The 25,466-nt window shown below is 43.4% G+C and overlaps 1 protein-coding gene across 6 annotated transcripts in view; it reads right to left on the minus strand.

Annotated features, from left to right (window-relative positions):
- The window catches only part of GIT2 (GIT ArfGAP 2), a 53,675-nt gene extending 28,520 nt beyond the window's left edge, over positions 1 to 25,155 (minus strand). For 4 of the 6 annotated variants that reach the window (XM_074972721.1, XM_074972719.1, XM_074972716.1 and 1 more), the window contains exons 1-9: positions 24,990 to 25,154; positions 17,774 to 17,907; positions 15,362 to 15,474; positions 14,192 to 14,297; positions 13,687 to 13,773; positions 13,403 to 13,533; positions 9,737 to 9,831; positions 8,077 to 8,122; positions 1,446 to 1,497 (exon numbers count right to left, since the gene is read on the minus strand). In XM_074972721.1, coding sequence (XP_074828822.1) covers positions 1,446 to 1,497; positions 8,077 to 8,122; positions 9,737 to 9,831; positions 13,403 to 13,533; positions 13,687 to 13,773; positions 14,192 to 14,297; positions 15,362 to 15,474; positions 17,774 to 17,907; positions 24,990 to 25,041 — 816 coding nt within the window. In that variant the 5' untranslated portion in view covers positions 25,042 to 25,154. Of the gene's footprint in view, positions 1 to 1,445; positions 1,498 to 8,076; positions 8,123 to 9,736; positions 9,832 to 13,402; positions 13,534 to 13,686; positions 13,774 to 14,191; positions 14,298 to 15,361; positions 15,475 to 17,773; positions 17,908 to 24,989 lie in introns of all 6 variants that reach the window. The other 2 variants (XM_074972722.1, XM_074972717.1) reach the window with 2 other exon arrangements.
- Between the last annotated feature and the right edge of the window lie 311 nt (positions 25,156 to 25,466).

Here is a 25,466-nt window from a genome sequence, read left to right on the forward strand (position 1 = left end):
GATAAAGGAAAACTGACTTTTTTTCCTGATCTCATGAGAGTTCAGCCCTTCCAATAATAAATATATTGGGGGAGGAGAGAGGGAGGTATTTCTATGATTAAGTGAGCAGAGCAGGCTTAAGTAGTGATTACTTGTTCCAGAATTTATTCCTAATGTGAACAGTTCAAGAGAGATGCTTAGGTTAGGAAGGAGAGACCCGATGAGGGATCTGAGATTGTGTAAACCCAGGTGTCAGGGTTATTCTAGTATTTTTAATTCAGGTAGAGGGACCGTGGGACTTCAGTGGCCAGTAATATAAATTGCTAATTAAAAACTGTAAAAATGCATGAGTGAATGCAGCCCTACTTCCTTCCCCCAATACAAGACAAAGAAGCAGCATAAACTTAACACCTTTCCTGGGATCTGACTTCATTTACAAAGAAACTAAGAAATCCCAGCCCAAGTCACCCCACCTTCCAAGGCATGGCTGCTCCTAGGCCTCCTCCCAGGACTGTTTGGCCCAAGACCTTCTCTAGCCAAAGAGTTACTCCCAACCTTATGTCCAGGGTGGAGTTAACAACAGCTACAATGAGTCATCAAGAGTACATCTACATTTACTTGTAGGGTTGTAATGCCTGCTAACGGAGTGGGTTTAAAAGTGGAGATGGGTTCAATTTTGGAGGGTCTTTGTTTGGCTGAAATTTTTTTCTTATACTGCGTTTTATTCTCCAGACTTATTGCCCAGTTTAATCAGAAGTTTCACTGCCATCACTACAATCTTTGCAGAACACACCACATTGCTGCATAAGAGGATGATACAAAAGTCATCCTTCCCCAATTTACTTTCATCCCCTGAAGAAAAGTCAGAATGAAACAGCTGAAAATTCTCTCTTTGGAGGGAACACTGATGGTATTATAGAGCAAGCCCAATAGATTCTCAACCAGTCTTAAGCAGGAAATTGGTTTGGGAAGTATTTTAAAAAAATATACTAGATGAACCAGTATTAAAGGCAACTGTATCAGGCAAACACTAGTACAGCTATTCTTACTTCTCAAAAAGTTAAAAGGCAAATAAAACAACATTTGAGCATTCAGTGTATGTATGGAACACATGAAGGCATGAGATAATATAAAATTAAAGGTCATTAGTTTGAGATAACATTATTAATGAGAGGCAGAATCACAGAGATCTTTCTTGCAGTTCTTCCTAACCACAAATAAACTGCATCTCCCATCCACCAGCAAATATTCAAGTTTTTATTTCCCCCTCATGCCTTTTTCGGCCTCCTTCCATGTTCTCCTTTGAATGTATTAGTTAATATGGAAGTGATATTTGTATAGGCAGGAACTCATGAAAACCACACTGCATTATAGTCAGTAACAACTTGGAAGATGAAATACAGAAGTTTGCCATGTTACTAAGACTACATGTGGCATAGCATAGGTTAAGTAGATGCTTTACTTACAGACTGAAGCTTCTTCTTAGCTGCTTTTGCCAATTCAGACAAATCTAGACTGCTATGAAAACAAGAAGTGATCACTATAACTACAACAATGAAAAAGGTCAGTATGAACAGCAATTCTTTATTGCTTAGTTTCTCCACAAAAAGTCAGTTTACTTTCATTTGACACGTCTTGGAATGTTACAAAGAATACACATTTTTTCAAACTCTAAGGGCTTGTTTACACATGAAAATTAATCCAGAATAAGGCAGAGTGTAAATTTAAGGCAGATTAACCATTCCTGATTTTCTCCATGTGCAGATGCTCTTATTCTGGAGAGTGCATCCACACATGGATTTAGATCAGAACGTAGAAAAGCCCTAAGAGTTTAACTTACATTTCAGGTACATGTATGCAATGTTGTACTATGTTGGTCCCAGGATACTAAAGAGACAAGGTGGGTGTGATATCTTTTATAGGACCAACTTCTGTTAGTGAGAGACAAGCTTTTGAGCTACACAAAGCTCTTCTTCGGGTCTGGGAAAGGCACTCCGAGCATCACAGCTAAATACATGATGGAACAGATAGTTTAGCATAAGTACTTCGCACATATTCTCAGGCAGTGTTTCTCAACTTTTTTGATACCAGGCACCAACTTGCTCCTTCCTAAATTGTGTCAGGGAGATCTCAGGGACTGGTTGTTGAGAAACACTGTTCTAAGTGATCACTCAAGGTGAAGTGGTCTGTTATCACACCTGTAGTCATAGGACAAAAAAAAAAAGGGGGGGGGGGCCTAGTGGGTTACAGATTGTTATAAGCAGCCATAAATCCAGTGTTTCTTTTAAAACATGATTCAGTGTCTAGCAAAGTTATGAATTTAAGGTCCAAGGCTCCTCTTTTGAGAGCATTGTGCAGGTTTCCTTTGAGAATGCAGATTGACAGGTCAGATACAGAGGGTTTGCTTTGTGACAATTTTTCACCCACAGGTGATAGGGTGTTTTTATCTTTTATCGTTTTTCTGTGAGAGTTCATTTGAGAGCATAGTGATTGTCTGGTTTCACCACATAGCTGTGATTGGCGCATTTAGTGCACTGGATGAGGTACACCACATGTTGAGATAGGCATGTGTAGGATCTATGGATCTTGCAAGGTGTGTTGTAGGAGGACGCTGATCATTGTAGCAATGAAGCTATTGGATGCAGGTTTTGCATCTATTGTTCTGGCAAGGCCTAGTGCTGCTCTGAGTTGGTGTGTCTGGGTCTGTGGGGAGCCTGCTTCCGATGATGAGGTTGGAGAGGTTGAGGGGTTGTTTGAAGGTCAGAAGAAGGCGTTCAAGAAAGATTTCTTTCAAGATAGGGTCCCCATCAAGTGTGGGTTGTACTTCTTTGATGAAGGTGACAACTAGGGGTGTGTGGTTGGAGGGGATTTTGTTTTATTTCTGTATTGAAACGGGTTCTCTTGGGATGTTTGGGCGGCCTGTTGCATGATGCGATTTACTTCTCTGGTAGATCATCCTTGTTTAGTGAAGATGGTTTTGAGTGTGTTAAGGTGTATATCTCGGACTGTGATATCTGAGTGTCTGACTGTAGGGAACAGATTTTTTGGGGTGATTATTATGAAGGTAGGTATGGTTGTCCTTGGGTTTCTTGTACATAGTTGTTCCAGGACACATAGAATGAAGTGGCTATTAAAATTCCAAATGGCAATCCTGCACATCTAAAGAGGCAGAATGTGTTCTAGGACACGGAAATGCTCCTAGAGGGAAGTTTAAAAATAAATACTCTTCTGACCATGCCCTAAAAACAATGTCCCGTCAACTAATGAACAGCTGTAATAAACCCACAAGTATTATTTTACTTGATTAGTGGTAAAGGTGTGTACCACCAGGTGGATAAATGTGTTAAAGCACGAAGGCCTCATCTCAAAGTCACCCACAAGATGTATTGTATTGACTAACTATGAAGCAATCCTCTGCTATTAGCTTCCTGTCTCAAGACTGACACACAAATTGCAAACTTTGTGGTTAGAACAAAGACAGAACTTAACGTGGAAACCCCAGACCCAGAAAGTCAAATTGTGAGCCCACTGTATATTACTGGGTGTAATCCCCTCAACACAGACACAAAATCCTTTCAGTAGAACTTCTTCAAGGAACTTTGTGAAGGAAAGACTCAAATAAGGTAGTTTGATAGAAGGCTCTGGGTAAGTTCCTGCAAGCAATTATCTTAGATGAGGATAAAGAGGAAGAAGTGCCCAATGGAGAGGGCACTATACAGCAATGAGAGACTCAAGTTCTACTGCAGGCCGTATGACCTGATATGTGATCTTGAACAAATCACTTCACCTCTTTGCGCCTCAGTTTCACCCTACGTAAAATGGGGCTTATGATAGGGAAATTTCTTACAAATAGGTTTCCTTTCTGCTAGCAGTATCTCCCACAATTCTTTATGTCTGGGCTGCTCTCCTTTCTCTGTAGCTCATGGAAGCGAATCAGAGTTTTGGAGCCACACAGCCATGCCCCCCTCAGCTTGCTTCCAGATGAGTTATTTCCAAGCTGTAAAACTTGCATAACATCAACAAAAAATAATTACAGAGATAATGAACTATGTACATTAGACCAAAGAAGATTGTTGTATGATAATGATTCCACTTAATATCTGATCTTCAGCTCATGAGGCATCCAGGATGGATACAATTGTGGGAAATGCTGCTAGCGGAAAGAAAATTATTGGTAAGAAATTTCCCGCTCTACAGCCCAGCGTCTCCCACAATTTCAGATGTCTGGGAAGAATGTTATAGAAAAGGTCAGAAAAAGGAAAACGGTATCCATCCCCATCTATAATATTTGCTCAAAGGGCAAAATAATTTCTGGTTCACCGCCTGCTGCACCTTCCTGCCAAAGGAGGCCTCTGCAGAGGACAGGAAGTCCAGCTAGGAGTCCTCAATAAAGATGCGAGCATTTGACCAGCATTACAATTTTCTGCTGTGGAGGCACTAACTCTTTCTGCCTATGAGGTCGCCAGGAATCACATGGAGCATGCTCTAACATTCTGGAACTGGAATCTCCGATGCTTTTTTCGCTTCCACAATGCAGTCTAATCCCCTACCAATGGAGATATGAAAGCTCTGAGTCCTTGCATGGAAGGATACAAACATGGCACCTGATCTCCTTGTGGACTCTGTTTAAGGCAAATTTTCAGAGCCCTTCTGACATCTAAGGTGTGCCACCTCTCCGTGGTGGGATGCTGTGGCCTTGGACAGAATAAAGGTAGAACCATCTCTTGGGAACCGTGGAAAGAAGAGTTCACCTTCGGGACCAATGATTCTCGAATTCTGAGCAGCACCTTGTCCTCCTGAAACATGCAGCAAAGTTCCTGCATAGAGAGCAGTGCCAGCTCCAATGCTTGCCTGGTGGACATGATGGCCATCCAAAACAAGTTTAATGCTGACACTGACATCAGTGGTTTGAAGGGTTTGTGAGGGCTCTCAGTCTACCACTTGAAAAAAAAGAGTTCTAACTGCCAGACTGGCTAACTGCACTTCCCTAAGGAATCTGGCTACCTGGGGGTTCTTTGCCAGAGAACCTGTGGATCCTGAAAACATCACACTACTAAGGACAGACACCTGAGAAGTAACTGTGTTGGGCTGGAGACCTTTGGCAAAAACTTCTTGGAGAAAACCCAAGATAGCCAGAATTCCTGGACTTCTTGGGTTTGCTTCATGTTCCTGGCACCAGATGCAAAACTTGGTCCAGACAGAGGAGTATGGTTGCAAGGTTAATACTCTTGAAAGAAGTGTTCCGATGACTTTGGAGGACAGACTCAATAATACTAGTGCTTCCCTTTCAATAGCCAGGCTGTTTGATACAACTAGTTCAGGTCCAAATAAAGCAGAAGGACCTTATGGGAGGATGTCATGTCCCACTGGGAGCTGTAGCAGCAGTCCTAATTTCAGCCCTAACAAGTCCCAAAACCAGGATCTCCTCATCCCATGTGTGTTTATCAATATTATTGTTGCCCGTTCTTATTTTATTTTCTTGACCATCTTCCTTAATAATGGGAAGTGTGGAAATGCATAGAGCAGACCCTTTAGCCATCAGTGCAACAGGGCATTTGTTCCCATGGATATGGGGTCCACTTCCCTGGTACGGTGCTCTAGTCTCTTCACATTCACATGGTTCACAAATAAGTTGGTTGATGGCAGGCCGAATGATCATACGATTAACTGTAAGACATCCTAATTCAGGCCCCACTTGTTCATCTTGCACCTGCTGAGCCAGTCCGCCTTCTGGTTCAGGTCTCTCTTTATGTGAGCTGCCTTGAGGGAGAGGAGAGATTGCTCCACCCACTGCGTGATTTGCTTTGCTTCAGCATGTAGTGCTGGGCTTCTTGTTCCCCCTTGATTGTTCTTGTACGTGACCGTGATCATATTGGACGTGCTTCCCCTCTAGGCTGAACTGGATCCTTTGTAGGGTCAGCTTGAGCATTTTTGGTTCTAGAAGGTTTATGGTGTGTGTTCTTTCCTCCAGGTTCCAATGCCATAAGCTATTTGAGACCCCAGATGTGCTCCCCCAGCCCTCCAGGCTGGTATTGGTTATGAGGATCAGGGGATCTGGAAAACATATGGGCATGCCCTTTGCAGACACTGCTCTGGGCTGACCACCATGTGCCGGAACTCTCTCTTGATTTTTCATAAGTTCTGGGGAGTGGTCCCGTACCTTAAAGTGAAGCCCTGAAGTCACTGGATATGTGATTGCGCCCATGGAGTGATCCCTATGCAGGAGGCCTAGCAGTCGAAGACTCAGTGCAATCAGGGCCTACGGCAGCTCCAAAACAATGGGAGGAGGTCTTGAATTTTCTGGAACCTCTCTAGAGACAGAGATATCCTTGCTACCGAGGCCTCTATGTCCACACCCAAGTGAGTTATTTGGTTGGATGCAATCAAAGAGGGTTGTTTTTTTGATGTTGATAAAGCCATGTACTTGCAGGACATTCAAGGTCAGGGATGTAGCTGTGTGCGCTGGGGAAGGAGCTCTAATTAAGATGGCATCCAGGAAGGGGTACAGGTGGCTCTCCTGTGACCTGAACCTGGCTGTGACTACCACCCCTATCTTCGTAAAGACCTGAGGACAAGCTAAATTGGGAAGGAGGGAGGGTATTTATGAGCCCTATTCCTTTTCCTACGGTGCTCAAGACCCTTTTAGGACTCGGGGGGGGGGGGTGCAAGAAGAGATCTGTGACCCCCACAAGCCTGCCCTCTGTTTTCCAGAGGTCCCTTGGAACTTACTCCCTGAGTTGGCTGACTAGGGTCCTCCTCATCCACGGAGCCTCTCCCTGTTCTGCACAGACTACTGGTCAATTTTTCCAAGGCTGTAGTTGCAGCTGTTCCAGTGAGATGGGGATCCCACATGCCTCTCCGACTCATAGCCCCATGACCTAATGTTTGGGAAGGAAGACTGGGCACAACTCAATGTCTGTCGAGCCTGGGAGGGCAGTATCACAGATGGAGCACCTTTTGGATTTCATTTGGTGTTTTTCAGGCTGTTCTGCCATACCTCAAAGGTTCAGAGGAGGAAGCAGGCAAGTACTGCATCTGAGGCTCTGGAGGCATTCCAACACCTGGCTAAAAAACTGGCTCAGAGCGGGGTGTGTGTGTGTGTGTGTGTGTTGGGGGGGGGAGAGGGAGGAGGGGAAATCATTGCTCACCACTGTGCCAGATTTTGTCAAAAAAGTCCCCCTTAGGCAGATGTGAAGGCAGGAGCTGTAAAAACCGTACACATATTGCCATGGAGACAGAGAAAGGAAGGTAACAAGAACTGAGGGGGTGTAACCACTCAGCTCCAAAACTCCACCTCAGGGAGCTGCAGAGAGAGGAAAGCAGCCCAGGTGTCCAGAATGTGAGATGCTGGGCTGCAGAAACTCACCTTGCTCTGTAAAGTGCTTTGAGAGTTATGGATGAGGAGTCCTACATAAAAGCTAAGTATTACTATTAATGGAAAAAGACCCTACTGCACCATAAAGTATTGTACAAAACTATACTCATCACCTGTATATCTAACTGAAGATTAACTGGTTTTAATTAAAGTTTTTTTAAAGCAACTTTGTTCATTCATTAATGTGTTTGCAAAGTAACTGAAGTCTGTCGTTTACTTACAGCCGTCTTATTTCCAATTGCACAGCAATAAAATAAAAATATATGGACTTTGTTATGATATGTTAACACTTTATATTTCTTTTAAACAAACATGACCTTTACATTCCTAACTTCTTACCACTAGCACAGCCAACACTACAAAGAAGTTTACTAGAAAATACACCATTTTCCTGCAAATATAAGTCTTACAGTGCTGTATCAGGATACAAGTTCAGGAGTAATTACTGATATCAATCAAGTTTGCTTTCCAACATTACTTGTGCATTTTCTTTCATATACCTAACTAAATAATAAATTTCACATCCTTTTACTTTTCTCGTTTTCCTCAAATTCTAAAGTACTAAAGCAGAAAAGCTCATATGATGGACCAAATGTGTCAAAAAAGGAATAAACACAGTGTAGTGACAAGAGTTGAAATATTTCAAAAGAAAATACAAAAAAATTGAAGAACCAATTATTTGATATTCATTCAAATACATGCTATTCAATCAGCAGTCTTACCTGTCTGCCATTTGAGGTATAATAAAGTGTTGTCCATTTTTGTGATCTGAAATCGAGTTAAGCTAAATGTTAAAATATTTAGGATGTGTTTCAAACAACCACTGCTACTGGCCTACATTTCTCAGTTTTATTAGACTATATAACATGCTTGTTTGGCTACTAGACTGTTTAAAGTCACAGACCTTAGCTCTGCAAGCTGCAGAAAGGGAATCTGCATTTAGCAGATGCAGGATGATTGGCCTCCCCACATTAGGTTCCCTCCTAATCCCCAATAGTCAGAGCGTCTTAAGCCCTGAAGCAGAAGGCTTCCTCCAAAATTTGTTAGCATTAACTAACAATGCTAGATAGTCTAGTTATCCATGTAAATATCCAATCCTTTTGTGACATATACTAAGAGTCGGACCTCAATGACATCCTGTGACAAGAAGTTCCACAGTTTAATTATGTGTTGTTTGAAAAAGTATCTTTTTGCCATGTTTTGATTTCACTAAACGTCCCCTTGCTTTTGGATTGTGAGACAGAGAATAGAAGCTCAAAATCTACTTTCTTCAGACCATTCATTATTTTATATGCCTTCATCATGTCTCCTCTTATTCATCTCCTTTCTAAAGTAAACAATCCCAATCTCTGTGATTTTTTCTCCTTGCCCCTAATAATTTGTCACCCTTCACTGAGCACCCTCTAATCCTGCAACATCCATTTTGAGATGGGGTGACCAGTACTACAGAATACAGGTGAGGCACACCATATATTTATATAAAGGCATTATTTTTTCCATGTTATTCTCCATCCCATTCCTCATGTATCCCTTAGATCACATTTTTTGACCGCAGGTTGAGCAGAGGTCTTCACTGAGCTGTCTACAATGACACTCGGGTCCCTTTCCTGAGTTGATAGTTAATTTAGAGCTGTGAAAGGCGTACGAGTAGTTTAAGTTTTTCATACTAATGTGCATTATTTTGTGTTCATCAACACTGAACTTTATTTGCCAGTGTGTTGCCCATTCATGTAGATGGTTGGGCCCTTCTGAAGTTCTTTAGTTCTTTCTGGACTTGACTAACCTAAAAAAACGTGTCATCTGAAAATTTTGCTACCTCACTGTTCACCCACTTATCCAGATTGTTTATATATTGAACACCACTGGACCCAGCACAGAACTGGGAGACACCCTTGTAACCTCTTGCCATGATGAAAACAGACCATTTATTCCTACTCTGTCTCCTGTCTCTTAGCCAGCTGTGGGAACATGCTGCATCTCACTCCATGAGTAGTTTCTTTCATAGCCTTTGGTGGCTCTTACGCAGATTCTGTCACTTAGTCACCCAGTGCCTTGTGACCCTATAACCCTACCAGTCAGAGCATGGGGTATTGGAGACAGAATGTATGTTTTGTCACAACAAAAAGGGGATTTTAGTTTACCATTTTGTCTACCAACACAAATATTTAATTCAAATTTTAATTCTACCATCTCTAATTTAAGCCACTAACATTTCCTTTGCTGTTCTATGATTTCATGCCTATTTTTAAAAGGCTTGATAATTTTTAAAAAATGATCTTATGGGGCTAGTGTTATCAATAACATGGGTGTCATTCTTTTTAGTTTGTATATTCAAATAATCACTATTTGAAAAACACTTTGATATAGTTTTTTTGTACTCACCTGGTTTCCTGCCACAGAGATAGAACGCTAGTCTGTCAGTAAGTTCATACTGTATTTCTATAAGGCGCTCTGCCAATTCATGGTGCCCTCCTTGTCTATTAGACATGAAACAGAAAATGGCATTCATTTATGCTTCACTGGCTATAAAATGTAAAGGTTCAAAAATTGCTCAGAAAAGATTAAATTTAGCATCGTGAATATAACATCAGATCACTTCTACATTTTCAATTTAGTATGTGTTTGAGATTTTTCCAAAGGGTGTCAGGATCACAAGAGACTCTTCAGAAGAAAATACTAAAAGGGAATTAGACTTTCCTCATCCGTTCAAAATGAGTTGCTGAGTACTCTGGAATACCTTTGTTTATCTACCTACTAGAGAAGCTGATTAACAATTTATCCAAAACAGGCAGAATAGTCTTTTCTGAGCAGTTTTTGAGATGGTAAACCAACCATGTCCAGTTTAGTATTGGAACAACAGCAGTGGCAACAACTCTGATACATGGTATCCGATTCCCACAGAAGACTTGTTCTGTCCTCAGTGTCTCCTGTGACGGGACAAGGCCAGATGGCTATAGAAAAGTAGTGGGAGATAGATATATTAGCTCCAGGCTAAACAAATCCCTCGTACCAGGATAAGTGAAATGGCAGCTGCTCCAGGTCAATTAAGACACCTGGGGCCAATTAAGAACTTTCCAGAAGGCAGGGAGAATGCTAGGTTGATTGGGACACCTGAAGCCAACCAGGGGCTGGCTGAAACTAGTTAATAGCCTCCCAGTCAGTCAGGTGGGTGTGCATGTCAGGAGCTGTGGGAGGAAGTTGCGCTGTTGGAGAGGCTGAGTAGTATACACCATATCAGGCACAAGGAAGGATATGTTGGCAACAAGAAGAAAGCCAAGGAAAGTGTGGGCCCCTTACTGAATGAGGGAGGCAACCTAGTGACAGAGGATGTGGAAAAAGCTAATGTACTCAATGCTTTTTTTGCCTCTGTTTTCACTAACAAGGTCAGCTCCCAGACTGCTGCGCTGGGCATCACAGAATGGGGAAGAGATGGCCAGCCCTCTGTGGAGATAGAGGTGGTTAGGGACTATTTAGAAAAGCTGGACGTGCACAAGTCCATGGGGCCGGACGAGTTACATCCGAGAGTGCTGAAGGAATTGGCACCTGTGATTGCAGAGCCCTTGGCCATTATCTTTGAAAACTCGTGGCGAACGGGGGAAGTCCCGGATGACTGGAAAAAGGCTAATGTAGTGCCAATCTTTAAAAAAGGGAAGGAGGAGGATCCTGGGAACTACAGGCCAGTCAGCCTCACCTCAGTCCCTGGAAAAATCATGGAGCAGGTCCTCAAAGAATCAATCCTGAAGCACTTACATGAGAGGAAAGTGATCAGGAACAGTCAGCATGGATTCACCAAGAGAAGGTCATGCCTGACTAATCTAATCGCCTTTTATGATGAGATTACTGGTTCTGTGGATGAAGGGAAAGCAGTTGATGTATTGTTTCTTGACTTTAGCAAAGCTTTTGACACGGTCTCCCACAGTATTCTTGTCAGCAAGTTAAGGAAGTATGGGCTAGATGAATGCACTATAAGGTGGGTAGAAAGCTGGCTAGATTGTCGGGCTCAATGGGTAGTGATAAATGGCTCCATGTCTAGTTGGCAGCCGGTGTCAAGTGGAGTGCCCCAGGGGTCGGTCCTGGGGCCGGTTTTGCTCAATATCTTCATAAATGATCTGGAGGATGGTGTGGATTGCACTCTCAGCAAATTTGCAGATGATACTAAACTGGGAGGAGTGGTAGATACGCTGGAGGGGAGGGATAGGATACAGAAGGACCTAGACAAATTGGAGGATTGGGCCAAAAGAAATCTGATGAGGTTCAATAAGGATAAGTGCAGAGTCCTGCACTTAGGATGGAAGAATCCAATGCACCGCTACAGACTAGGGACCGAATGGCTAGGCAGCAGTTCTGCGGAAAAGGACCTAGGGGTGACAGTGGACGAGAAGCTGGATATGAGTCAACAGTGTGCCCTTGTTGCCAAGAAGGCCAATGGCATTTTGGGATGTATAAGTAGGGGCATAGCGAGCAGATCGAGGGATGTGATCGTTCCCCTCTATTCGACACTGGTGAGGCCTCATCTGGAGTACTGTGTCCAGTTTTGGGCCCCACACTACAAGAAGGATGTGGATAAATTGGAGAGAGTCCAGCGAAGGGCAACAAAAATGATTAGGGATCTAGAGCACATGACTTATGAAGAGAGGCTGAGGGAGCTGGGATTGTTTAGTCTGCAGAAGAGAAGAATGAGGGGGGATTTGATAGCTGCTTTCAACTACCTGAAAGGGGGTTCCAAAGAGGATGGCTCTAGACTGTTCTCAATGGTAGCAGATGACAGAACGAGGAGTAATGGTCTCAAGTTGCAATGGGGGAGGTTTAGATTGGATATTAGGAAAAACTTTTTCACTAAGAGGGTGGTGAAACACTGGAATGCGTTACCTAGGGAGGTGGTAGAATCTCCTTCCTTAGAGGTTTTTAAGGTCAGGCTTGACAAAGCCCTGGCTGGGATGATTTAACTGGGAATTGGTCCTGCTTCGAGCAGGGGGTTGGACTAGATGACCTTCTGGGGTCCCTTCCAACCCTGATATTCTATGATTCTATGATTCTAAGGAGGCCCTGACGTAAGGGTGAAGTGGAGCTTGAGGAAGTGAGGGCTGCTGTGGGGGAAGTAGCCCAGGGAATTGTACATGTCCTGTTTCTAAAAGGTCAGCTACCATAGCTGATGCTATTAGGGTCCCTGGGCTGGAGCCCAGAGTGAGGGTGGGCCCGGGCTCCCCCCGCCTTTGCCCCCTGGTTAATCACTGAGACTGGGAGACAACAGAGACTGTGCAAGGAAGGATAACTTCTCCTCACCTCGCTGGCTTATGATGAAAATGACTCAGTAGACTGTGACCCTTGTCTCTAGAGAGAGAAGGGTTACATGGAGGGTCACAGTGAGCCTCTGAGGCTAGCGAAATCTGCCAGGAAACGCGGGACCCACGGAGGCAAGGACAGAGCTTTGTCATGCTCCTTATACACCATTTCCAAACCAATAAATAAATCCAAGCACTGAGACTACACGACTTCTGAATCTTGCTGCTACTGGAATGGTTTTGAATACAGCCTTAGCTTGGTAGCTTTCTGTAATTTTATATACACAATGCATGTTCAGTCTTGCTACAGTAATACAAATAAATAATGTATTATTTGAGACCTGGTTACTTAGATGTCCATCTTCCTTTGCCATATTGCTGCACTTGAAATCATACAGGCACTCATGCCACTGGAGCTCCCTTGACGCAAAAGAGAGGAAGCTGCCTGCAGTGTGTTCTTTGCTAGGGAATTTGGAATGGAGTCCCCACCGGTCCGAGAGAACCATTTAGCTGGTAGGGTAAAGCCCTTTTGAGTCCCTGCAAGGCCAATCTGTTCTCTTAGGCATTTGAAAAGAGATGGGTTGAAGACTGGAGATATTTTATTTGTTCTGTGTGCATTTACTTTATCCTGGGAAAAGCACTCATTTGAGGTTTAATTGTGAAATTAAATGTCCATCAGGATACCCAGAGAACCTGGGAAAGGTGATCATTTACGATTTTGTTTAAAAAAAAATCAAGAAAAAATCAAAACATCAAAACCATTTACCTTGCATAGTCAACTGGAGTTTTTCCACTGGAGTCGTGTGTGCCAGGGTCAGCACCATAGACTGCCAACAACTCTGCCTGTAAAATCTGTCCTGCTTTGGCAGCAACATGAAGCGGAGTGTTTCCTTTCTCCTAAAAAGTCATTAAAAACCACACATGCTTATGTTCAATCGGCAGGTCTGAATATGTGACTGATATAAAATGTATGTCAGCTGAAACCAACATAAATATAATGACAGACTAAGAATTGATCTAACACCAAGCTAATAAAAAAGATTTTCATACAGGATGAAAAAAGTTGGCCTGAGCTCCTAGAGAGAGTAATCTCAAGCATGTCTCCAGATTCCCTGTCCTCACACTGGAATGGAGTTGCTGAAAAACAAAAAGGACTGTCTGTTAAAAGTCTGGATATACAAGGACAATGAGTCAAAGTCATCTTCACTGTATTAGGAACAGATATTAAAAAAAACTAGCTATAGCCTATGAATATTTTACTTTCCAACAGTTTCTAGTAAGATGGATCAGTTAACTTGAGGCCTGTGGTTCTCTAACATCCACACAACTTCTGTTAGTGCCAATCAGACACTGTTGAAAAATATTTCCCTTCAAGGTTAAGTTTGAATGCTTAATACATTTATATACACAAAAATGCAGTACCATGGAGATACTAGTTATTTTTCATTTATAATCCAAGTAACTCAAGTCTACTCAGGTATCAGTCTTACAGTATCTGGTGACACCTGCAAGCTGTTTTGTTCCAGCCCGCAAACTGCAAGAAAGCAATACTTACCTTACTAAGGTCCTTGGCAGTAACACTGTCATCTTCTCGGCATGGCAAGCGATGAACAAATGCTAACATTTGATATTTAGCTCTAATGAATTCCGCTTTGTTGGGACTGTAAGAAGAAACCAAAGCAAAGGAGTTGCAAAATAAATGTTGGCTTTGTATAAATAAAATAATTAAAGCACATAGCATATTTCAATACAGAATGCCAATAGATTTGACAGAGTAAGGCACTAGGAAATATTTTCATCCGGTACACAATTCAATCCAGATTTTAATTCTCTACTGAAGGGTATTGTTATTGAAAGATGTGTCAATTTCACTACTAGCTCTCAGTTTATCTCCCGCTCCCAGTGAAATTTTTTGATAAAAATGAAAATGTAATTTTCTTCAACAAAAAAAATTGTCTTTTTGGGAGGGGGCGGAGGGCTGGGGTTTGTAGAAAAACTGAAAATACTTCAGTTTTCAGACAACAACCCTTAGAATTCTGGCAAAAATTGAGATTTTTGGTGAAAATTTCTGAACAACTCTAAAAGTAAAAGTTATTTCACTATTTTCAGTTATCCTGGTTATAAGCTGAAGACCTGTCCTGAAATATTATGAAAACCCTCAACTTCTACTGATTTCACTGAAAGCTGCTGGTGCTCAGCACCTCTCAGGATCAACAACTTAAACAAATATACACAGTCAGATAAACTATGCTTTTAAAACTAATTAGCTGAGCTTCTGAAAGAAAATACTGATAAAGAAATGGATAAGATGACATCTGTGGCATGTAAGAGAAGATTTAAAAAAAAAAATCAATACCCAACAATTGGGACCATACATGATACATTAATACTATTGATGCACATGATGCAAGACAATGAAAAGATCTCTTCACTAAAGTTTTTGTTTCAAAGACTATGCTGAAACGAGTGATCTTCAAGGATACTTCAGAGAATATTTAACATCTCTGCTTGAGCACATATCGGGTGTTAAGTCAGTGAATAAAGGAGATTGGGTTTTGTCAGATTTATTCACATCAGCAATACTCTTCAATGTCCTTGATAAGACTTGATACAAGATCAGGTTTTCACTCATCTGTTGCTTCCTCTCTCACAACTAGTCAAAATAGGTACATTTTTACAAAGGGGCTCCTGAGGAGACAGAGAATTTTATAAACACTCTACTTACTGCACTTTATCCTGTGGGTTAGCTTTGCGCCTTCCGCTCATAACAGATGCAGGGTCCAGCAAAGAATGTTCCCATATGGAATTAGCACCATTATTATACAGTGTTTCAACCATCTGAAACCCAAAATGTGTGCAACAGGCATTAAATATTTTACTACTACCTATACAGGCAGAGCTGCTCACAGATGATATTTCCCAAGTGGAGAGCATTTTTATGCTACTCCAGAAAGTTGCCAAGGAAAAGGAGTTTTTTGGACTTTTTTTTATTAATATTAAAAGGCAGCTGGTGTCAAACCTTATTTTGTTAAAAAGAGAGGATTAGGATGTTCTTTTGTCTACACTTTCCATTATAAATTTTGGATTGTACATGTCCCAAAGCCCAGTTAGCTTGCTGCAGCTCTTCTTGTTTTCAGTAAGAGCCCCCCTCAATTTGCGTTCAAGAAGAGATTCATCATGTATGTTTACCTATCCTATTCATTTTATTGTTGTATGGCACCTGGAATACCTTGGGATGGGCCTTAAAAATAAGTAGTTTCACAGATTATATTGCAAGCAGGGAAGGCAGCATTTATTTACCGGAAGGTAGACCACTAATGCTGCTTTAAATTGCATCAGTATAAGTAGATCCACAGCTTTACATCTGGGGACTGAAGACTTTATTCTCCCAAAGAGACCCAAACTCAGCCATGAAGGAGAGATGGGCATAATTTCTGGGGAGATCAGTCAACCAGTTACATTCCATGAAACTGGCACATTATCCACTTGCCTTCCCCTCCCCAGGTTCTTTGTTTTGCTGTAGAAATATAGGTTAAGAGGCACCGGGCTGTCTCCTCAGGCCTCCCTATTGTGTAGGAACTGAAAGCATGGGTGGCTTCTCCCACTTTGGCTGGGCGTGATCTTTTTTAGGGTGTGCAGGTGAGACAAGTATGGCATGGTTTCTCCCCAGCTGCGGATCTTCAGCTGCCTGTCTCAAGAAGAGTGTTCTCTTCTGTACTTATGAAGTAGCACCAGAGCACAGAGCAGAGAGGTAGTTTGCATTTTGGGGTGGGGAAAGGGAGACAAATCAGATACATACAATCTAAACTTATTTTTAAAATAAAATAGAATTTGCCTGAATCTTAACCTAACCCTCATTTTTTTTAAAAAAAATTTCACACACATTTACATAGTAAAAGTGTTAGAATACAGATACGATACAAAGTAACATCTCACTTTTTAAGTTATTCATCTAGAAGCCTTTGGTTTGTGGTTTTTGTTTTTTGGAAAAACACGGACAGGATCACACAGGTAAATGAAAATGGTAACACACTTGCATGTTTACGTGCCCTAGATGGAATATTGGATCTATTCATGTGTGACCAGATTCCCGTACTGAGCAAGAATAGCTCCTTTAAGTTAACTAGGAGAAAGCCTTTGTTTTGGGAATAAATGTTCACAGGCACATATTTGTATACTCGTCCGACAATCAGTGTTCATGCCAGTATATATTCTGACCTAGAACTGCTACAATATGCAAAAGGCAAAGAAATGGAAAATCATGCAATCTTTACTCATTGTTAACTGGCCTGCAGATGCCAGTTATTATTGCTACAAGTGCAGATGGTCCACAAACTCTCACCCCACAAACACTACTGCTTGCCCTGCACTTAAAAGTTCGGTCGACATAGCTACGTGGGTCAGGGTGCGAAAAGCTGAATGATGCAGCCATGCTAATGTAGACACAACCATGTCAACGGAAGAATACTTCTGTCAACATAGCTACTACTGTTCAGGAAGGTGGTGTTCCTACATCAGTGGAAAAATCTCTTCCACCAGTGTAGGCTACATCTACAACACTGGGGTATGCCAGCATAGCTGTGGTGATGCAGCTATGCTAGTAGAATCTCCATAGCGTAGACATACCCTCAAGTAAATTTAAGCTTTGAAAGAGCAAAGCAACTTTTCAAGAAGGCTTCATTAAAATAGCTATCAAAGGATCTTTTAGGCTTCCCAAAACAGAGAACCTGTGAGAAAGAAGAAATGAAAGCAGAATGGGCAGGCGCTTAGAATTCGATTCTCCTAAATAGCCACAGCAAGACCTCATCAGTAGCTCGGCGGGGCGGGGTTGTTACAACCTGACAACTTGAGTAGAAGTGGATTCACTGCAGTACTCCGGTTGGACAGACAGACAAAAGTTAACTCTCAAAACCAAGGGAATTTTAACTATATCTCAGGCTCTGAATTTACCCTAAAAGTAAGTTTAAAATGTGGAGTTAACACTGACTTTAATAATCTATTACAGCAATGTAACAGAAACCAAGAAACCTATTTTAAAAAGAGCTTAATGAAGCAACCCTCCCCACCAGAAAGTTTAGTAATTAGAATTCTCTAAGAATTCTCCGATTCTCATCAGAAAGCAATCCTCAGCTTTTACCTGCAGCAACGTTGGAGGCCATGGTGTGTGTTTAAGATGCCTCACTTGAGAGATATGACGTCCTAGACTCCGATGAACACTACAGCATTCATCACAAATCAGAATTCCCCTGTTTACTGATGCCCAACAGGGGTCTGGAAAAGAGAAGCAAGTATATTTATTATAATATGAGCAGCACCATCGGCCAGCGGTTAGGGCACAGGACTGGGAATCAGGTGTCACGAGTTCTATTCCTGGATCTACCACCACTTACTTGCTATATGAACTTGGGCAAGTCACAAACTCCCTGGGCCTCAAGATGCTGGGGGAAATATGGGTCCTGTGGTTAGACACTGGACTGGGACTCAGGAGATCTGGGTTCTGTTTCAAGTTCTGACACTGACTTGCTGTGGGACCTTGAGGAAAAAACCCCATTTACTCTGAGCTGTTTCCCATCTATAAAATGAAGACAATACTTCCCTTCCTCAATAGGAGTGTTATGAGGCTAGATTCATTACAGGTCATGAGGTGTTCAGATACTACAGTGAGGAGTGCCACAGAAAAGCCTATAATTATTACTGCGTCAGTTTTCCTGTCTGTAAAATAGGAATAATGATACATATCCCATCTTTGGGAAGGGCCTGGAAGTCTCTAAATGAAAAACACTATATAAACGATAAGTATTATTGTGTTATTGCTCAAAGTTTTAAGTCCTGCCTTGTTAGATCTGCAGTGTGGTCTTATTTAATATACAAATAAGAGGCACTATTTTTGTAAGACAAAAGAGCAAGATATAGTTATGTTCATTTCAACATAAAAAAACACATGCCACATTGACACAATTCCTTACAATGCTACTTCTACGCTAAGCCAGTAATCATCTAATGTTCTAGCACAGCATGTTATCATTAACAGTTCCCCATAGTAAGACTAAGTAAAAGACATCTAGGCAGGTCAATGAGATGTTCAGTGTTCTATGGAATGATTTTGACCATCATGAGAAGTCACAATGGCCTAGGGCAGGGGTCGGCAACCTATGGCACGCCGCTGGCCCCACTCACCCCGTTGCCGAACCCAGGCTGGAACCCCAGCAGGCAGCAGCGTGCCATTAAAAATCCTGCCCACCCCATCCCGCTCTTCTCCGCCCCCTCCCCCCCCCGCAGGGGCAGGGTGAAGAAGCTTGGTCCTGCCTGCTGGATTCCTGCCCCTCCTCCTCTCCCTCCCTGCCGCCAGTCAGCTGATAGCCCTTGCAAGGGAAGGGGTGCTGCTCCGGGGAAGAGGTGGGGACAGGCTAGGGCCGTGGGGGTGGAATCGGGGCATATCCCCTCCAGCCCCCTGTCATGAGCCACTCTGGGCAGGGGGCGAGGAGCACCCCCACAATCCTAGCCCACACCCTGACTCTTGCACCCCCCACATTCCCACCCCCAACCTGAGTACCAAATGGGAGCTCCTGCACCCCCACCCACCCATTCCCACCTGCACCCCTCACACCAAATGGGAGCTGCCCAGGTAAGTGCTCCACACCCAAACCTCCTGCCCCAATCCTGAGCCCCCTCCCTCATTCTAGCTCCTGGCCAGACCCAACACCCCAACCACCAGCCTGTTCCTTCACCCCCAGCCCTGTGCTCAGTACACTCCCACCCTCAGCTCAGTGCAGAGAGAGAGAGGAAGAGAATGGGCTAGAACCAGGGAGAAGGTAGGTACCCACTCTATGTGGGCTGGCAGCCGGCAGCCAGCTGAGAGGGGCCGGCAGGAGCCGGTGGATGGAATCCCAGACCGGCAACAAGCTAAGTGGCAGCAGGCTGAGCCACTCAGCCCCCTGCTGGTCTGGGGTCCCGGCCGCCAGCCCCGCTCAGCCCGCTGCTGGTCTGGGGTTCTGGCTGCTGGCCCCTTGCCAGCCGGGATCCCAGCCGCAGGCCCCGCTCAGCCTGCTGCTGGCCTAGGTGAACAGAACCCCAGACTCGCAGCAGGCTGAGAGGGCCGGTGGTGTAAGATCAGCATTTTAATTTAATTTTAAATGAAGCTTCTTAAACATTTTGAAAACCTTGTTTACTTTACATACAATAATTTAGTTATATAATATATAGACTTATAGAGAGACCTTCTAAAAAACGTTTACATGTATTACTGGCACATGAAACCTTAAATTAAAGTGAATAAATGAAGACTCGGAACACCACTTCTGAAAGGTTGCCGACCCCTGCCCTAGAGGATTATGCTGCCATTCTGGTACATGAGAAAAACCAGACAAAAGTATATCACCGCAATCTTTACCCACATACTAAAGGTACAGGTCACTTGACTTCTTTAGAGACCATATTGGAATACAGTACAGGAGTTTCAATAACCCATTTCCAAATCTACAACCCTTACTTCTGAAGTTGCAATTCCTATTTTATAACTTATTATTGGCTTATGGTAGTGCCCTACTAAGTGCCAGGCACTTTCAAGTCAAACAAGAAACAATGGGCCCTGGGCCCCTGCCCTGAAGGGCTCACAAACTAACAGACAAACACACAGAGGTTAGGGGGAAATGGGAAATACACACTTTCTTTTTTACTGAATGTACATGTCACTCTCCTGAAGTGGATTATGTATTTTATATAACATCTTTAGGATCACATGAAACAAGTTGCAATTTAGCCTGAGGTCAGAGATGCTGTTTCCTTTTAGTGGTAGCTCAACCAAGATAAGTTTAGTAAGACCAATACAGTTATTTACAGTTTAGCTAGTTTCACCACTAAAAATAAAGCTGTGTCAAGTTTTAAAGAAAGACTACACCCCAGGACATGTGCCAATGGGATTCTTCATTTACACCACTTTTTCTAGATTATGATGTTTAAACAAGGTGTTAGCAGCCGTGTTAGTCTGTATTCGCAAAAAGAAAAGGAGTACTTGTGGCACCTTAGAGACTAACCAATTTATTTGAGCATAAGCTTTCGTGAGCTACAGCTCACTTCATCGGATGCATCAAATAAATTGGTTAGTCTCTAAGATGCCACAAGTACTCCTTTTCTTTTTGTCTTAAGAGTAAATCCATCTGGTCAGGAACAAAACTCAAAAAGAAGGTAATTTGATGACCTGTGTTATTTAGCTAATTCATGATTTACAGGCTCATTCAATATAATTAGAACTAATTAACAAACTAAGCTTTTTGATGCCAGCATTCACTTCAACATAAATCAGCAAAAACTGCAATATATTTTTAAGTACTGAATATCTAAACAGACCATGTCAATTCATAATGTTTCTCCTCTCTTCAGATAGATTAGAAGTTTCCAAAATTTAAAGGCCCCCTTTGTTTATTATGTTCACAAAGTTTGTTTCAGATAAAAAGCAAGATTCTTTTTTAATTTAAGCTTGGCTACTGTACTGCTATTTTCAAGGATTTTCAGACTCAAGTATTTAAGCCTCTGTTTCAGATAGTAAGAAGTTTCAAAAGACCAAAAGCCAGCAAGTGGACAACGAGAACACGGTCAGCTTTCAGAGAATTAATAATCTACCAACTATATAGAAACAAGTTTTTGCTCAATACAACAAGGGCTATAAAACGTAAACAGTTTAAAGAGAAAAGTAAATATGAGTAGGTAGATTCCTATAACTATCCTTATCTGAACATCACTACAGCTTATATTGATAGAATATTTCATATGTGGACACTTCAAAGCGGTGTACACACTAAAGAAAATATACCCACTGCACCTTAGGCAGATGTTATAATATCTGTGTAACTGGAGAACATTTTTAACAGGGTACACTTTACTGTACAAAGATCACGTACATTCTGCTTGCCGACTATAGTAACTATTCTTATTGCTGTTGCACGCAAAGGACACAATCAATTTCAGGCACTGTAAAAACACATGGCAGGAGACTATCCCTGCCCCAAAGAGCCTGCCATCTGATTTGAAACAAAATATTGCAAGCGGAAGTAACAAGAGGGAAGAGTACAAGAGTAATGATACTGAGAAGATAGTAGACTCGCTGAATAGTTCAGAGAGGGCATTCTATGCATGAGCAGCAGTGTGGACAAAAGCACGCAGAAGCTTGTGGCAGATGATGACAAATAGGCATTTAAGGTCTTGCGTCATTGGCAGAGTGTAGGGAGCGATGTGATAAGAACAGAGTTAAAATAAGATACAGTGGAAAACAGGAAAGTCAATGGAAGGATTCACAGGGGATTGACACAATCAAAGTGATGGGCCAAGATGATGTTCTTAGCTTAGACCACAGAGAAGGTGGACATAATCATTAAGCTATGAGATGCTAAGGGACTAAATGAGAGTCATCAACATGGACTGAAGAAAAATGTTTGATTTTGTAAAGTGTTTGGGGAGGAAGCAGCAGAAGGACTTGGACAACGCCTGGATGTGTCAGGCAAGGAAGCGGGAGGCGTCAAAGAAGCCCCCCAGATTACAGGCCTGAGTGACAGGGAGGATAATGGGTTCTGACTGAGTGTGTGGGAGTGGAGGTGGAGAAGGAAAGGAAAGGGCTAAGGAGTTTCATTACAGTCAGAATTGCACTAGTTTAACTAAAGGTGCAGTTTAAAACAGATTTAGACAGACTGTGCAAAAAGCTGCATGAACTCTGTTAATTCAATTTAAACCTGCCTTACAGGAAGTCAGACTGGATCACAGTGAACCCTTCTGGCCTTATAAACTATCATCTTCATCAGATTTAGTTAAACTCAGGTGGCTTGGAGGACAGTGATGTGAATGTGGGGTAAGAAATGGTGAGTTAAACTAAATGGATATAAACCAGGTTTAAAAATTGAATTAATTAGTGCAAAATCCTGTGCATACACTGTTTAACTGAATCATTTTTTAAACAGACAGAAAGTTAAACTGGTGAAACTGTATATAGACAATGCCTAGTTTTAGCCACAGTTAAGTTCACGTTGCTGGCAAGATGTTCAAGGAAGCCAGAGAGACAGGTCAAAATATGCTTTTGCAGGCTAAGTTGCAGGCTAGTTTGAACTAGTTGCAGGCTAAGTTTGAAAAGTTGATTTGTAAAATAATACAAAATAGGAAGTATAATGGCAAAGCACATATGAAATCACATTATGTCAAAGAAGAACAAAATACTTGCACTTTGCTATGGAATGCAAAGTATTATTTTAAGGCATTTAAGAAGCTAGAATTAACAATTAATTACATCAAGAGAAAGGCAGGCCAGGAAAAAAAATAATCCTTCACTTTTTGTGTAAATTAACTGTGGTAGTAACTCCAATACATTCTGCAGTGGTGACAATTTACTCCAGAATGTTTAATACACTTAAGCAGCACAAATGAAGCTTTTATAATAGAATCCTGGTGCACCTGATAGTTTAGCAGATGTGTGTGTGAGACATTAACCATTTGGTATCAGGTAGGGAAAAGCTGTGCACATTAATTCTGGAATCCTCATTCACATTGTTGAAAAATTCAGTATAGGTAAACTCCAAATCTGGTCACTCAAGACTCATTTCTGTATCTTAATGAAAATACAGATACTCCCTTTTTTTGTTTGCTTTGTTTTTACACACAAAGCCCTAATTTTAGTAAGGCTGTTAACATCCAAGAGGCCAACGTGGCTCCACAAGGGTTCTTTAATAATCTGAAAATCAAAAAGGAATCCTACAAACAGTAAAAAGATGGACAAATTGCTAAGGAGGAATATAAAAGAATAGCATAAGCATGTAGAGACAAAATCAGAAAGGCTGAGGCACAAAATGAGTTAGACTTTGCAAGGGACATGTCAAATAAAAAGCAATAAGTGGTTCTTTAAATACATTAGGAGCAACAGAAAGACAAAGGAAAGTGTAGGTCCTCTATTTAGAGGGGAAGGAGAGCTTATAATTGAGGACATCATGAAGGCAGAGGTGTTTAATACCTATTTTGCTTCAGTCTGCACTAAAAAGGTTAGGAGTACTTGTGGCACCTTAGAGACTAACCAATTTATTTGAGCATGACCTTTCGTGAGCTTCATCGGATGAAGTGAGCTGTAGCTCACGAAAGCTCATGCTCAAATAAATTGGTTAGTCTCTAAGGTGCCACAAGTACTCCTTTTCTTTTTGCGAATACAGACTAACACGGCTGTTACTCTGAAACTAAAAAGGATAAGGGTGACCAGATACTTGCAACTTCAATCGCTCTTAATTTTTTTTTTTGGGGGGGGGGGGGGGAGGGAAGAGGAGAGGGTAAGTGAATAACTAGTTTATGTTTCTCTCAAGTCTGGGTGATGTATTGCCAGAACAACACTAACGCTTTGCACTTCTACCATACCATCCATTCATCCAACAACTTAAAACTCATTGCAAACCTTGATGAGTTAAGCCCATCCATACTCAAGAAGTAGAAAAGTATTATTATTCCCATTTCACAGGGGCACAGAGAGGGGAAGTGACACACCAAAAGTGACACGCACTGATCGAGGTAGCAGAACCCCCAGCTATGGATTTCTCGTTTTGTGATTTGGCCAGATGGCCCTTGCCCACGCTAGAAACTGTTTAACCCCACTCTCAGTCCCCAGATGAGTTATCAGAAACCATTCTAGAAACCCGCTTTTGTTTATGTTCGTCTATATCAATATTTACGGTGCTCAGAGGCCCCCCCACTGATTGTGCCCTACACTCCGTAAACGGGGAGACACGGGCCTTGCCCGCCGTGCACCACAGGTATTCCAAAAGCCCACGTCCCCAGCAGAAGACACGCACCGGACCGGCCGCGACCACGCCGGGCAGCCCCTGTCAGGCGCGGCCGGGCCCGGCAGCGGGCTCCCGCCGGGGGCCCCGAGCCCGGCTCGTGGCGGGGAGGGGGCCAGGCCGCCGCGGAGCTCAGCGCCGACCCATGGCCCCGGGGGGCGGGGGCCGGGGCGCCCAGGCTCCGGCCCCGGGCAGCGACGCGGGCTGCTCGGCTCCGGCGCGGCAGCTGTCACTTGCCGGAGCGCGCAGGGCTCAGCTCCGCCGCCACTTCTGCCCCGCGCTTCCTGTTGGCGCCGCGCAGCCAGGGCGGCTTTTCCGCTCGCACCGCGGGGGCGCCCGGCGCCAGGGCTGCCCCGGGGGGCCCCGCCGGCCACGCAGCCCCCCCCCGCCGGGGGCTCGGCCGAGCTGCAGCGCGGGGGTCGCCAGAGCCGCCGGGCGGGCGAACGCGGGCCCCGGGGCAGGGCTGGGCCAGGACGCCGGGCTCCCGTGGGGAAGGCCCCGTAGCGAGAGTCCCAAGGGGGACCGGGCTCCCCGGGGCCGCCCGCCCGCGCCTACCCGGGGCGCTGCAGTCCGCGCAGACCTCGCTGCTCCTCAGCCGCTTCGACATGTCGGCGCGGGCGGCGGCCGCCTGCCTGCCTCAGCCTCGGGCGGGGGCCGCTTCTTCCTGCCGCTCGAACGGGTCCCACTCCGGCGCCCCCGCCAGCCAGCAGGGGGCCGCACCGGGCCTGCGCCAGCGCCGCTGCTACGCCCCCAGCGCCATTCTCCAAGCCCGGCGGCAGACTGTCACGTGACAGGGAGGCCGCTGAGGCGGCGGCCGCCATCTTAGTTCCTGGCACGGACCGGGCTGTAGCGGGCTTGGAGATTATTTTAGCTCCTGGCAGAAACAGGCCCAACCCCAGAACCCAACGAGCCATCCCATGTCTACTGGGAAAACCTTTTGTAGTGATAAACACCCATTTTTTCATGGTTTGTGTGTATAAAAACATCTGCTCTATTTTCCACAGTTTTCAGAGTAACAGCCGTGTTAGTCTG

Source organism: Natator depressus, chromosome 15, assembly GCF_965152275.1.
Source record: "Natator depressus isolate rNatDep1 chromosome 15, rNatDep2.hap1, whole genome shotgun sequence".
NCBI classification, from domain to species: Eukaryota; Metazoa; Chordata; order Testudines; family Cheloniidae; genus Natator; species Natator depressus.